General features: G+C 45.6%; 1 protein-coding gene across 2 annotated transcripts; it reads left to right on the top strand.

Annotated features, from left to right (window-relative positions):
* Positions 1-144: 144 nt before the first annotated feature.
* Positions 145-14,686, top strand: KLHL30 (kelch like family member 30). Of its 2 annotated transcripts, none has more exons than XM_082221819.1 (8): positions 145-361; positions 1,918-2,755; positions 3,919-4,078; positions 5,532-5,618; positions 6,125-6,280; positions 6,926-7,114; positions 10,674-10,819; positions 13,477-14,686. In XM_082221819.1, the coding sequence occupies exons 2-8, from the start codon at positions 1,982-1,984 to the stop codon at positions 13,723-13,725; spliced, it is 1,761 nt and encodes a 586-aa protein (XP_082077945.1). In that variant the 5' UTR covers positions 145-361; positions 1,918-1,981; the 3' UTR covers positions 13,726-14,686. The 2 variants fall into 2 exon arrangements, with proteins under 2 accessions (XP_082077945.1, XP_082077944.1); XM_082221818.1 differs by having other exon boundaries at positions 1,912-2,755.

Genomic DNA, 14,686 nt, shown 5'->3' with positions numbered 1-14,686 from the left:
ATGTAAGCGCACCATCTCTTGAGCAGCTTCATATCTGCTTCCCATGGGCACATGATGTGCTTTCCTTCCAATGCCCTCTTCTTCTTATCTCTTCGTTGGTGTGTTGCTTTAAGAGCAGGTGGCCTGGAGAGAATAACTGTCAACACACTTCCCAGCCCTCTCTGGCTGTAAGCCTCAGTCTAAATATATATATACATACAGAGAAACAAGCATTGGTTGCCTCCAGCCTACAACGGCCTTAAAAAAACGCACCACCCAAACCAAGTCAGGGTAACTGCCTCCTCCCAGGGTCAAGGCAAGCCATTCCCCAAGCATTATTCGAGCTCCGACTGTCTGACTGGATGTAAGAGAAGTTAACAAGGTAAGAACCGGAGGCCAGACGGTTTTGATTTCTGGCAGGGCTGAATGGGACAACATGAGATGAGAGGGAACAAGCAAACTGGATTTGGGAAGGTGGAGCTATCAAGTCAAAAATAGTGTACAGGCCATTAACATGAGGCACAAGGGGCTGTCACAGTTATAAGCCATTATCTGCTAGGAAGCCAAGTATCAAACTTTTCCAGAGATCAAATACCAAGAAGTTCTTATCAATGCAGCACTGCTGAACAGCAAACTACTGAGAGGCAAGTTTCCTGGATATCGGGAAGAAAGGTGTGTGTGTGTCAATATAACCACTAACTAAAATGAGAATATAACCACTAATATTGTTACTGGGGATTTTATTATCGGTAGTGTTTTGCTACTTAATATGGCATAAGTCCAATAGTCAATTACTTTCTAGGTCAGCACTGAGGACCTGGTAGAGTAGATTGGGAAGGCAGGAACAAAAAGATACTGACCCGCCTCCCCCACCAAATTTCATTGCTTATGAACTACAAGCTGTTCCTTTATTAAGAATGACAACTGGAGTAAGACTGCTTACAATACTGTTTTGTCTCCACACATCATATACGGACTGTGTGTGTCATGTTTCTGTGGAAGCTCATAAAAGCACGGAATTTGTTATTAGGGTCATAGGGGAAGGAAGCTCAATAGCAGAGCAATTGCTTTGTGTACAAAATGTCCCAGGTTCAATGCCTGGCATGTCCAGGTAGGGCTGGGAAATCAGGAACCCAGGAGAATTGCTGCCAGCCAGTGTACACAATACTGAGCTAGACAGGCCCCATGAAACAGAATTCAGCAGCCTTCTGGTAACTTTAGTTTTTATTAACACAACAGCCCACCATCACAATGAAGATGGGAATGAAAGTGTTTGGGCAAGGCTGGTAAAGCCTTAGATGCCATAGTGGGCTCCTGGAGGGACTTTTGGCAGCCTGCCTTCCTCATAACTAGAAAAAGCAGGATAAATTACCGTATTTACAGAGAGCAAAGGTAGCTTTATTGGTCGGTAAGTACCTTTATTGGGAAAAACAAAAAAAGTCACAAAAATGTGGCAAGCTTTCAATTACCCAGAATGCTTCATGAAGCAAGATGCAGCTTTCTCTGTTTTTGAGAATGCCGTTTAAGAAAGTGGAGTTTCTGAACAGAGAGATTTGAATAAGGTTTGTAGCTCATTCCTCGTTCTATGCAAGGAAAATGGACAGAAGTACTTTTGAGAGTCTGAAAGCTTTCAGGGGTGGGGGACATCAGTATAGATTTTTTCTTGGTTATCCCTGCAAGTTCCTTGTAGATGCTTCAATCAGGACACACACATATGGCACTGGTTATATTCAGTTGTTTTGGGGTACGGGGTTATATGCCTAGTGTTATTATTTGGACATACCAGGTCACAACAGTTTGCGCTTCCTTTCAGGGAGTTCCATTGATCCAAAAATGTCACTAAGGAGATTTCACTTCAAGTCATAAGTTGAGGAAAAATATTTCCCATTTGAAGCACAAAACTTATTTACTTCTTCTTTGCTTTCTGATTAGGACTAGGAAAAGTTTGTTTTCCACTGAAGTCATCTAAGGCCATTTCCCACGACAGGAGTGGAGCACCAGCATGGTGAGGAACATCGATGACTTCGATTTTTGCCTTCCATCCCACCCCCAGTCTATTCTGGAAGGACTTCAGACCCTTCGCTCCAATCCAAAACTCTCAGATGTCACCTTGATAGTCGAGGGACATGAATTCCCCTGCCACCGCAGTATCCTGGCTCTCTGCAGCCACTATTTCAATGCCATGTTTGCTGGTGACTTCTTGGAAAGCATTTCAGCTCGTGTAGAGATCAAAGAGGTGGATCCAGCCATTATGGAGACCTTGATTGACTTTGCTTACACAGGGAAGGTGACCATCAACCAAGGGAATGTGGAAGCCTTAATTCGGACATCCAACCAACTCCACTTCCCCGTCCTCCGGAAAGTCTGCAGTCGGTACCTGAGGCAGCAGATGGATGCGACCAACTGTTTGGGCATTTGTGAATTTGGGGAACTGCATGGTTGCCCAGAAGTGTCATCTAAGGCCTGGTCATTTCTGCAGGAGAATTTTGAACTTGTGTCTCAACAAGAGGAGTTCCTGCAGCTATCCAAAGAGAGGCTGGTTATCTACCTGTCCAACAACTTGCTCCAGGTACAAGAAGAGCAGAGTCTAGTTGAGGCTGTGCTGAGGTGGGTGAAGTATGAAAAGTCTGCTAGAGCCATGCACCTGCCAGAACTCCTTGATCTAGTGCATCTGGTTTCATTGCCAGATCAGTACCTGCAGAACCTCTTGTCATCAGAACCACTGATTCAAGAATCGGAGGCTTGCAAGACCATCATCACTAGACATCGTAGCACGGTCAGTTCTTGGAGGCACCACAGTACCCTGATTAAGCTCCAGTTTCAGCCCCAAAGCTAGAAAAGGGGTGCTGTGATCCAATAGCTATAGGTGTCCTTAACTGCAGTGCCTAGAATCTGTTCATCTTGGTATGCCACCTTCTGGTTTGAGATAAGTTTTCATTTCTTAATTAGCTATGAACTGTCACCTTTGGCAGTGGAAGAGTTCCTGACCTTTCCCCACTAGTTCCCCTCTTTCTTCTCTTCTCCCCACCCGCCCATCCATCACTAAGTCTATTGACTCAGGAGGAGCAAGGGTGTGTGTGCATGCAGTTTTCCTAGAGATGCCACTGTGAGGAGCAATGACTGACTTCTTGGTGTACATGGATTATGGTTATGTCTTTCCCAAAGACTGTTATAATTGGATCATTACCAAAAAGGATAGTTAATTTAGATGGGCCTATCTGAATTAATGAAGGGATATGTGCCCCAAAGCCCAAATTTAAAGTGATCACAATTCCAGAGAAACACATGTTAAATACTTTGTTCTAGCCCTTATATTTTAAGAAGAACGTTTAAAGTATGGTCCAAGTGTGCCTAAATCAGTGCATCCAAATTAGCATAAAAGACAGTGGGAAGTGGCAACAACTATCTGTGAGGAAAGCAGCTAGAAGTCCCTGCCACAGTCTAGCATTTGCAGTGAAGTATGGACGTGGGTGGCACTGTGGGTTAAACCACAGAGCCTAGGACTTGCCGATCAGAAGGTCGACGGTTCGAATCCCCGCAATGGGGTGAGCTCCCGTTGCTTGGTCCCTGCTCCTGCCAACCTAGCAGTTCAAAAGCACTTCAAAGTGCAAGTAGATAAATAGGTACTGCTCCGGCGGGAAGGTATATGGCGTTTCTGTGTGCTGCTCTGGTTCACCAGAAGCGGCTTAGTCATGCTGGCCACATGACCCGAAAGCTGTACGCTGGCTCCCTCGGCCAATAAAGCGAGATGAGCACCGCAACCCCAGAGTCGGCCACGACTGGATCTAATGGTCAGGGGTCCCTTTACCTTTATCCCAGAGTTTTATTTGAGAATTTTGCTGTACTGAATTACATCATAGAAGGTCATTGTATAAAGTGATGGAAAAAGGGGAGAGGTGTTGGGCTTCCAGAATCACTGTTTTTCCCCCCTTGTCTAAGTTGGAGAACAGGCCATTTGTCCAGCAGAGACTGAAGGCCCTGCCACAAAAGCTTGAGGAGGTGCTAGTGGTGGTGGGAGGCAGAGCTCTGGAAGAGAATGAAGAAGATGAACAGCAACCACTAATATCCAGGAATTTTGCCTTTTATAACACTAAGACTAGTAAGTACCTGTCTCCAAACAATGCCAGAACTGCACTCTCCAGCTCAGAGCATCTTTACGTCAGGGAGCAACTAGGCCCACGGTGCTAGGCACTGCAAGGGGATGGCAGCAACTGAACTGGTGTAGCGTTTAGAGGTAGGGGAAATAAAATCTTCACTTTGGTACCTGTTGCTATCATCTTTATGAGTTGGCCTTTACAGGGTAGGTCATGCTTGATGGTGCCACTCTGTAGTGTTTTGGGGAAATGCATGTTTCCAGACCCTTGGTGGTGGGTGGGTGGAAAAGATGAGACCTGAATCCCTCAGAAACAAGACAGAGAACCAATTATTGCAGAATAACCAGAATATGAATACAGAGGGCCTAGTATACTACAGCTCCCATCAACCCCAGCAAGCACAACCCATGGTCAGGGGTGATGGAACTGGTATTGCAACAAAATCCAGAGGTCCTGCCAGTTATCTCATTGATTTTGTGTACACCAGTCAGGTTGTTTTAGCTCTTAGCTAGCAGTTTGGTAGAATATTACACGTGCTGTTGTCTTTCTATCACAGCCCCCCCCCCCAAAAAAAAAAACCTACAATGGGCTGGAAGTTTAACTTCATTTGCTCCTTTTGCTTTCTCTTCCTTCACAGAATTCCTCTGGAATCAACAATAAAACCTCTCACCCTTCCCTCACAGAGTGGTTCCACTCTTTTATTGTTATTTATTTATTTGGTGATTATCCAGTTCTTAGATTTGCCTTTATCTATTTGCTGTTAAGTGAAAAAGTTTGAAAAGTATAGGTACCGGTACATAAACATTTATCATTTAGACTTGCCATCTCAAAACACCTAACGTTATCCAAACCCACTTTCTGTAGCAGAAACACTGGTGAGGACAGAAGCAACCATGCCTTGGACTTCGACCTAGAATAATGCAGGCACCGACAAACAAGGCTTTCAGTATGATGTAATGCTCTGTGCTCTTTTGGCGTTGGTGCCTGCTGAGCAGCTGCATTCATCTCAGGCCAATGTTGACGTTGGAAGCTGTCGGGCAGGCCTGCAAATGCAGTGCATTGGGTAGAAAAACTAATTTGGAGAAGAGGACCTTTCTCATTGTTGGCATTATCTACGCAATATGATGCAATCGGAATGTATTCTGATAACACTGTGAACAATGAAGCAGATAATGACCATAGATAATTACCTTCAAACACACGTAGGTTTGAATAGGACTGTTTCAATATGGAAAAGTTCCATGGAAAAGAAGTGCATTTGGTCTAATCATATCACTGTCATGGGTCATGGTCTTGATTTAGGGTAGTACTATGGAGTGATGGAACCCATAGGGGGCAAAATCTCTTCACCTGAGAGTAGTAAAGAGTCTCAGAAAAACTAGAGCATTTACTGATTATACTGGTTACCTGATTATAACACTTTGAGGGCCACTTACATGTTTGGTTCTATTATTTCAGAAAGATGGAATGCTCTGCCTGATTTTCCAGACTACAATAAATGGGGTTTTTCTGTGATTGCTCTAAATAATGATGTTTATGTCACAGGTAAGGATAGTGCTCTTTCCAAGTCTATGTTGTTACTAAGCCTTTGAACCTTTTTGGCATGTTCCCATACTAAGATAATTTAAATCAGGGCAGCCAGGTTGCATAGTTATCTAATAAAATGTAAACTGAACCACAACCCACCATTTTGAGTCATATTTTGCTCACAGATTCCACAAGATTTTCAAGAGAACCAGAACTCCAAACAAAAATATCACGAGGGTGTTAAAACTGGCAGAGGAAGAGGAGTGCGGGGGGAGCGCACCGCCCCCGGCAGCGCGATCCCGGTGGGGTGCCATCGTGGCTGCCACTCCTCCCACGCTGGGCACCATGCCCCATGACGTGTGCCAGCCCCGCCCGTACCTGCTCTCCGCCCCCCGGTGCCGGAGCATGAAGCTCCGCCACTGGGTGTTAAGCCATAATAATGTATTAAGCCGTAATATTGAAGTGCTTGCACAAAAGTGTCTACTAGGACTCTGTGTGAGTATGATGGCTATTTGCGTTTTCAGGTGGCTCCAGAGGATCACGGAATGACACATGGTCAACAACTCAGTCCTGGTGCTTCAGCCTCAAGGATGGTGCCTGGAAGCCCATTGCACCAATGCTGAAGCCACGAACCAACCACGCCAGCGCTGTCCTCAATGGAGAGATCTATGCCATTGGTGGTAGGCAGTGAGATCTGTAACGTGGAGGCCTCTTGCTTTACGTGCATGGGAACAACAGGCACTAACAAGGATGAGGCTGCTTTAGTTTGGACAATATCATAATGTGCCCTCTGGCCATTCCATGTCCCTATACTACAGCTTGAGCAGAAGAGCCTGCCTTTGTGGGACTGAATTTCATACAGAAGGTTGTGTCTAATTCACTTATATTCAGAGGACTTGGATGCTTAAGAGCCAGTGTGGTGTGGTGGTTTAGAGCAGTAGACTCGTAATCTGGGGAACCGGGTTCGCGTCTCCGCTCCTCCACATGCAGCTGCTGGGTGACCTTGGGTTAGTCACACTTCTCTGAAATCTCTGCCTCACTCACCTCACAGAGTGTTTGTTGTGGGGGAGGAAGGGAAAGGAGATTGTGAGCCGCTTTGAGACTCCTTCGGGTAGTGATAAAGCGGGGTATCAAATCCCAACTCTTCTTCTTAAGTCCATCGATTTCATTGGTGTACTGTGACTATGATTTAGTTGGAGACACAACCCAGACCCTACATATTAGACTTGTGGGTTCTTTTGGCACTAGTGTTGCTCAGTGCAAATATCTGTAGGCCTTGACTGTGCTCAAACCTCCTTTCCCCCCACTTCTCACATTGTCTGTAGGCACCGCGGTGGACGTTGTGGAGGTGGAGTGTTATGATCCTTATAATGACAGCTGGTGCTTTGTGAGCCCTGCCTTGAAGTATGTCAGCAACTTCACCATCGCCGGGTGTCTTGGGAAGTTGTACCTCATTGGCTCTTGTGCTGTCAAATACAATGCATTAACCCTGCAGTGTTACAACCCTGCAATAGGTAAGAAGGAACAGAGGGGAATGTGTATGAATGGCTTTTCCAAAGCTGGCCATGGGCTCACGGAGCAGGCCAAGGTGGGTGGGGCAGGTGCAAAACCAGAATCCTTTCTATTCTGCAAACTTGGAAATGGGCCCTGTGGCAGGGGCTTTGCTAAGTACTTAAAAGACCTGGGGCATAGACCCCAAGACACAGAGTAGCCTCTGCAAAAATCAAAATGGCAGATGTCGGGTCTCACTGGCACTGTGCTTTGTAACATGTCCAAACATCCTGTTTGCAGAGTGTGTGGGGTTGAAAATGGGGGGGGGGCAGGAGATCCAGGGCCCAGGGCAAAAGGCCCAGAGCTTGGGCAGCTAGGAATAGGGGAAATAGGGGAGAAATTTGGTTCAGTTCATACTTAAAAGCGAACTTACTTTATTTGTACTTCCTGAAACAATTTGCAAACTGAAACGTGACTATCTTTTGAAATTCGCACCTCTCCTAATTTGACAATGCAGTTCCCCAGCCAATAAATGTGCATGAAAATGCATTTACTAGGATAAAATGAGCATATAGTTACATATATTGGAGAAAATATATACAAAAACACCTTGCATTAGGCAAAATTGCTTGTAAAAATGTGTATTAGACAAAATTGCATGAAGATGTATATTTAAGGAGAATTTCATACAAAAATGCTGATTTTTTAATGGGGACTTTTTATATTTTAAAAAGTGCATACTGATGAGGAAATATGCTGAATCAACTTAAGACTGGAAAAATGAGAGGAAATGAAAGAAAGTGAAATTGATGTGAAACTGAATTTGCCCATTCCTACTTTTGCCCATTGCCTCCCTTCCCATGCCCAGCAATGCCCCCTGCTCTGGTTTAGTTCTAAATTCCTTGTGAAAATGTTTTTGTCATCATTAGTATTGAAACTGAAGCCATTACTTCCTACCACATGTCCTTAGAAGAATATACAAGACTTGCAAAATGCTTTTCATGATAGAGGGTGGGATGTGTGTTGAGGGACACATTACTTTTCCTCTCCCTCCCATTGGATTAAATACTATAAATATAAAACTGGCCGGTTGTTGATTTGCAGGAGAGGCCCTTTTGAGGGATGTATTTTGTGTTGCTTGGAGATTGTGAAATGCAGATAGTCCCCACTCTCTCTGTTTCTAGAAACAGTGTCAAGAAGACACATACTTTTAATTTGACCTTTTAGATTGCTTTTAGTACCGCTGTTGCTTGTGATGTTTTAAACCAGTGTTTCCCAAACGTTTTTGGGCAACGGCACACCTGTTTACCGGAAAAAAATCTCGCGGCACACCACCATTAAAGCCCCGCCCCGTGACGTCAGCGCGCAGCGTCACGCCGGGAGGGACGCACAAAAGTGAACGTTTTTTCCCTTCCCCTTGCCGGGGTGGGAGGAGGCAGCAGAGCGAGGGACTGAGGGACGGCGGCAGCTGAGGCGGCGGCGGCTGTTGTGGTGGTGGCGGCGATAGCGGGCGGAGGAGGAGCCGTCGCCGGGAGTTGCTGCTGCTGCTGTTGCTGCTGCTGCCCGGACATGCCGGCCTCCTCCTCCTCCGCTGTCTTGCGCTCCTCCCTTTTGCGCGCGCTGCCCCGCCGCTCGGCACCACCACCGCGGAGCCGCCCCCGGCTCGACGCGGATCCTCGCCGCCGCCGCCTCTCGCCGCCCGACTCGCCCGCCTCCCTCCCACGGCACACCAGCCGGTGTCTCACGGCACACTAGTGTGCCGCGGAACACCGGTTGGGAAACACTGTTTTAAACGAAGCTTTATTGTTTTAAGGTTTTTATGATTATGATGTTGTTTTAATTGGTTTGGTTTGCTTAGTTTGTTTTATTGTTTTGAGTTTTGTTCTCCTTGCAGCTGAGCCACCCCTACCTAAGTGCAGTGCTTTATTTTTTCATTTCTGAGTGAATGCCAACTGTGTCTTCTCCCACTTAAGAATAAAGGTGTGCATTCACGCATGCCTGTGAAGTGGGGCCTACATCTGCTGCCAGCCTCTGGTGATGACAGCTCTTGCGAATCATTCTTCGCCCATCCACAGAATAGCCCCATCTTTCGTTCTGTTTCTTGGCCATGCCAAAGTGTTGTGGAATGTGGGCAGCTCAGTTTTATGTATGCAAATATGAACAGTGGGCTTGCTGTTAATTGCCTGCGGCCCATTTGACCTGTTTGAACCCTGATGCTGCTTTGGTATGGCTTTTTATTTCAATTCGTCTTATGTCCCAAAAGCTAATTTATATGGGGCGGAGGGAGAAGTTGTTAATGGGGTGTGACTTCCTGCACTGGCTCGCAGCCCAGAGTATCTTCCGGCAGCTAATGCTAGACTTCATTTGTGTCTTTCTGCTGGGGACACAGCCCTACTCCACTTCCTACTTCAGTTTCTGGAGTTGCTCCTAGTGCTCCTTAATCCAGCTGCCTATACAGTGGTACCTCGGGTTAAGAACTTAATTCGTTCTGGAGGTTCTGTTCTTAACCTGAAACTGTTCTTAACCTGAGGTACCACTTTAGCTAATGGGGCCTCCAGCCGCCGCACCCCCGCACGATTTCTGTTCTCATCCTGAAGCAAAGTTCTTAACCCGAGGTACTATTTCTGGGTTAGCGGAGTCTGTAACCTGAAGCGTCTGTAACCCGAGGTACCACTGTATTTAGATGTGCAAGTGATCTATTTGCCACGTCTTTTAGAAAAACTCTCAGCTAGCATCAATTTGCTTCACGTAATCAGGAAAGGTATTTGGTACGATGTGACTCAGGTTTAGTTGCCTGTGGGGGCCATGTGGCAAACTGCAGCACCTTCCATTTTTGTCTCATGATGTTATGCTATATAGGAAGGACGTCGTTCATCCGTTTGCCATGTCAGCTCCCACCCACAAGCCCATCTCAGGATGTTACATAGCAAACACTAATAGTACCTTGGTATTCTTGATACCTTGGATACTTTTAAATGTGGCTTTTACTCATGTTCTCTTATACTCCTTTGGCCATTAACACAGAAGAGCTGTGGCTCAGTGGTAGGGCTTCTGCTATGCCTGCAGAAGACTCCCTGCCATCTTTAGGTAGGGGAATGCCCCCCTGCCAGAAACCCTTGAGGGCCACTGCCAGCCAGTGCACGCAATACTGAGCAAGTCGGACCAATGGTCTGACTCAGTAGAAGGCCGGTTCCTGTGAACCTATGCAGACGTTGTTTTCCTGTGATTCTCTTGCTTCCTAGCCCAGTAAAGGCAGCAGTGATGACGGGAATGATGTGATCAAAAGTACAACAAAGTGTGTTGAAAGCTCACATAAACACACATGTGTATTGCAGCCAGGCTGAAATCAGGACGCTGGTTTTACATGTAAACAATCCTGACCTCTGCAGGACTGATCTAGGGCAGTCTCTTGTGACAATCTGCCCCTGTTCCATTTCTTGTCCATCTTCCTTTTTAGCTCCTCCATCCCCTGAGATTCATATGTCATTCTAATATAGAATGTTTTCAATATATAAAATTATTATTATTATTATTATTATTGCTACTGTTACTGTTACTACTACTACTATTGTTATCTTCTAGATGTGTGGAGTGTAATTGCATCCCCTTTCATCCCCAAATACCTCTCTGCTCCTCGATGTGCCTCTCTGCATGGAGCCATCTACCTTATTGGCGACAACACAAAGAAAGTCTATGTGTATGATCCAGATGCTAATATATGGCAGAAGGTGGGTAAGGGAGTCGTGGCATTAATGTTCTTTCACCACTATGTTTCCAGGGAAGGTCTGTGGCTGTAGCACCCATAGAAGTAAATACAGATTTCTGTGGCCTATAGGTTTGTTATGGGGAGCAGGCATTTTAAAATGCCGTATTTCCTCCCCCTGCTTTCCCCCCCCCTTGACACTTTTCCAGAATGCGTAACCCAAAGTAATATGTGAACAATGCTTGAAGGATGAGTGTCCATGTTCCAGCATGGCAGGAAGCCTATTCCTTGAGTGAGGATACCCCTGGTAGCGAGCACAGCATGGCCTGTTCCTCCAGCCTGTTTGGCTTCAGTGAAGATGTGTGTAATGTTGTTGGAGGGTTGGTTTACGCAGCGTCATCCTCAAACCCTGCGGCAGCTGTTCGCATGGCGTCAGTGCTCAGCTGACTGTGTAGCGCCCACTCCAGTCCTCAGGACAGGTGCAAAGAAGGCCCTGCCAGTCTCTCCATCTCCGTAGATCTATGAATAATGGTTAGTGCCGTCAGTTTCCGGCCATCCATTGGTTATGCTCTTGACGGCGGCCTCTTTAACACTTTCATGGCAACATCTTGTCATCAAGCAGTTTCTCAGCAAGCGTTTTGCCTGTTTAGATCCAAGAACTATTCCTCTGCAACCTCGCCCTGTGATCTTTTCATGGTGTTCTGCCAGAGAGGTTGACAGACGTTATGACAAACAAGAATATAGCCCAGCCTTGTTAATGGTGTAACTACATACAGACGTGGGTGGCGCTGTGGGTTAAACCACAGAGCCTAGGACTTGCCGATCAGAAGGTCGGCGGTTCGAATCCCCGTGATGGGGTGAGCTCCCGTTGCTCAGTCCCTGCTCCTGCCAACCTAGCAGTTCAAAAGCACATCAAAGTGTAAGTAAATAAATAGGTACTGCTCCGGTGGGAAGGTAAACGGCATTTCCGTGCATTGCTCTGGTTCGCCAGAAGCGGCTTAGTCATGCTGGCCACATGACTCAGAAGCTGTATGCCGGCTCCCTCGGCCAATAAAGCGAGATGAGCGCCACAACCCCAGAATCGGACACGACTGGATATAATGGTCAGGGGTCCCTTTACCTTTACTTTTACATACAGTTGAGGGAGGGAGGGAGGGAGGGAGGGAGACAGAGGATAAAGGAGAGGGGTGACTTTTACAATTCAAAGGACTACACCACTGGTGACCAGTCTTTTCGGCAGGTGTAAGTTCGCAGTATAGCAGGGGCATTACAGTACACACGCAGCCTCCCTCTGTGCTTCATGACAGTTTAGCATCTTCTCTACTGAGCTGGGAAGCAGACAGCAACGTAGTATTAAAGAAATCAGCTGGCGTGCAGCCCTGACCTTATGCCACAGGCTCAGGGGGCAGCCTGCCACAAACTCCTGCTGCACCCACCACTTCTGGCATATGCGCCCTACTAGATTGGACACCCATTACTATGCCATATCAGGGATGGCATGTCTATACATGCCTATACATAGGCAACGAGACAAGATGAACTCAAGTATATGTAGAATTTCAGATTTGCTTGGCTTAGTAGACAGAAATAAGTAAATGTGTCAAAAATGTATAGTTAAAGTGTGCTTAAAAATGCATTCATTCAAGAAAATAGGCATTCTATTAGGGGAAATTGCTTTGTAAAAATGTGTATATTAGGCAAATTTGCTTACAAAAATGTGAACATTACAAGAAAATTACACTAAAGTGCTGAAGAATTTCCACGATGTCTTAAAAATACCGTATTTTTTGCACCATAACACTCACTTTTTTCCTCCTAGAAAGTAAGGGCGTGTTATGGAGGGAATGCCTACGGGTGGCATGCCTACGGATTTTCCTCCTCTAAAAGCTACGTGTGTGTTATGGTCGGGTGCGTGTTATAGAGCGAAAAATACGGTAATAATCTGCAAACTGAATTTCAGAGTGGAAAAACAGAGAAACTGAAATCAATCAGTTCATCCATCTCTAATCCTGCAATACTGTACACGCTTACCTAGGAGTCAGTCCCACTGAATTTAATGGGACTTGCTTCTGGATAGACATGCACCGAATTGCACTGCTAATGTCTTTGGAATTAGAGCTCTTAACTGAATAATGTTGTTAATATACAAATAAAGATATCCTGCATTCAATGTAATTGTAGATATGTTACTTGCTGCCATTGCAAAAAGCCTCATCCTCCAATCTGAGGATGATTCACATGCTCCTCCATCACAGACGTGTGTCTTGGCCTGTTCTCTGAAGTACGAGCTACTATTATCAAATTTTTTGCATCCCACATTTCAAGAGATGCAAAAAGAACCCCATTTGGACTTTTCTGATGAACAAGGTATCTAAGGCTGGTGTGTACCAAATCAAGGTTTTTTTTACCTCTTATAGAAATACCCAGACAACACCTTAATAACTCTGCTAAGGAAAGGGTGAGAGACCCCCCCCCTCCAAGGGGTTTGATGATATTAACTTGCACTATATATTTCAGCCACTGGATGGCAGCACAAACCCCCATCATATGATTCCATCAAGGAACTAGGTGCAAACTGTATGTTGCCAGTCTACTGTCTTATTTACAGCGGTTTCCGCTGTGGTTGTTGTATATGATTTGCCACATAAACACAGATCCAAATCATGTCCACTCTGTTTGCAGGTGCAACAGCTTCACACCCTCCATGAAAACGGAGGGATGGTACCTCTTGGAGGAAAACTCTTTGTCACCGGAGGATACTGGAAGGGCATGGACGGTGACTATCAGGTGGAGATGGAAATTTATGACTGCACTAAGGATGTCTGGAGAAGGGAAGGAGCCCTCCCCTGCTTATGGCTCTACCACAGCTCCTCCTCTATCTTCATGGATACTTCGAGGTGGAGGGAACCTTTCCTAGGAGACCATTTGTGAACAGAGGATGGAACAAGGCCTCACACCACAGCAGCTCCTGCCACAAGTTCGGAAAAGGAACAGAGTTTTCAATATCACACTTGTACACTTCCTTTTGCCTTTTTTGTTCAGACCGTTTGAATGGTTCCACCCCCCCCCCCGCCCACTACAGCTCTTGTTGGGCTGAATCACCTTGCCCACATAATTAGGATGGATAACTTTGGTCACAGCACTAGCATGAAAACACCAGTGGAGAACATGAAATGATAACCTGCCTTTATAAATTGCAAGAAGCGAGGGGTTAAAACAAAAAACCCTGCAGTGGACATATCATCAGAAACAAAAGACTGCGTTAATCTCTATGGTTAAACATAGTGCCAGGCTGCCTTGACAGTGTCTACCAACATAATGTGTGAATTAGGAGCTTACAGAACTTGGCCAAGAAAACTTGGCAATTTTTAAAACATTGCTCAGTGTCCCTTCTGGAACAATGCCGCAGCTGAGACCTGTGAGATTCCAGCACACAGCACATGATGAGTATTATGCTCATTTTGCTAGAGAACCTGACTTCCCTGAGCAATGCTGCCCGCAGTTAAGTGTGCATAAGTCCATTGATGTCATTGATTGCTTCACTCTTTTGGACTGTGGCCAGAGTCCGAAAGGGGCCAGAAGTAACGTGAGCCAGCTCTAAATTAAAACTAGAAGTCTCTCAGTGCTAATTTGAGATTGTGGTGACTAAGATCGATGAGTGACATTAGTGACCCATTTATCAGAAGTTTCTCTGGTTTCTCTGGAATTCTTATTTTTATATCTGTTTTTATTGCCCTAGGATTCTTTCTGCACGTCACAAGGCACATTTTCTGTTCAGTTTAAATATCTTGCATGTGGACTGTATGAATTTTACCTGTAAAATGGAGACTCGCCTCTTCCTGTTGATTTCTACAATTCATCAGTATGGTCAAGAAATCTGATAATAACTTCA

Source organism: Podarcis vaucheri, assembly GCF_965113315.1.
Source record: "Podarcis vaucheri genome assembly, chromosome: 5".
In the NCBI taxonomy this organism is placed as follows: Eukaryota; Metazoa; Chordata; class Lepidosauria; order Squamata; family Lacertidae; genus Podarcis; species Podarcis vaucheri.
The sequence above is the reverse complement of the archived record's forward strand: the minus strand, read 5'-3'. Positions and strand labels throughout refer to the sequence as shown.

Coding starts and splice junctions, on each gene's coding strand:
- KLHL30 (XM_082221819.1), top strand. CDS start 1,982: ATGGTGAGGAACATCGATGACTTCGATTTTTGCCTTCCATCCCACCCC. Junction 7,115..10,673: donor GTGTTACAACCCTGCAATAG/GTAAGAAGGAAC, acceptor GTTATCTTCTAG/ATGTGTGGAGTGTAATTGCA. Junction 10,820..13,476: donor ATGCTAATATATGGCAGAAG/GTGGGTAAGGGA, acceptor CTCTGTTTGCAG/GTGCAACAGCTTCACACCCT.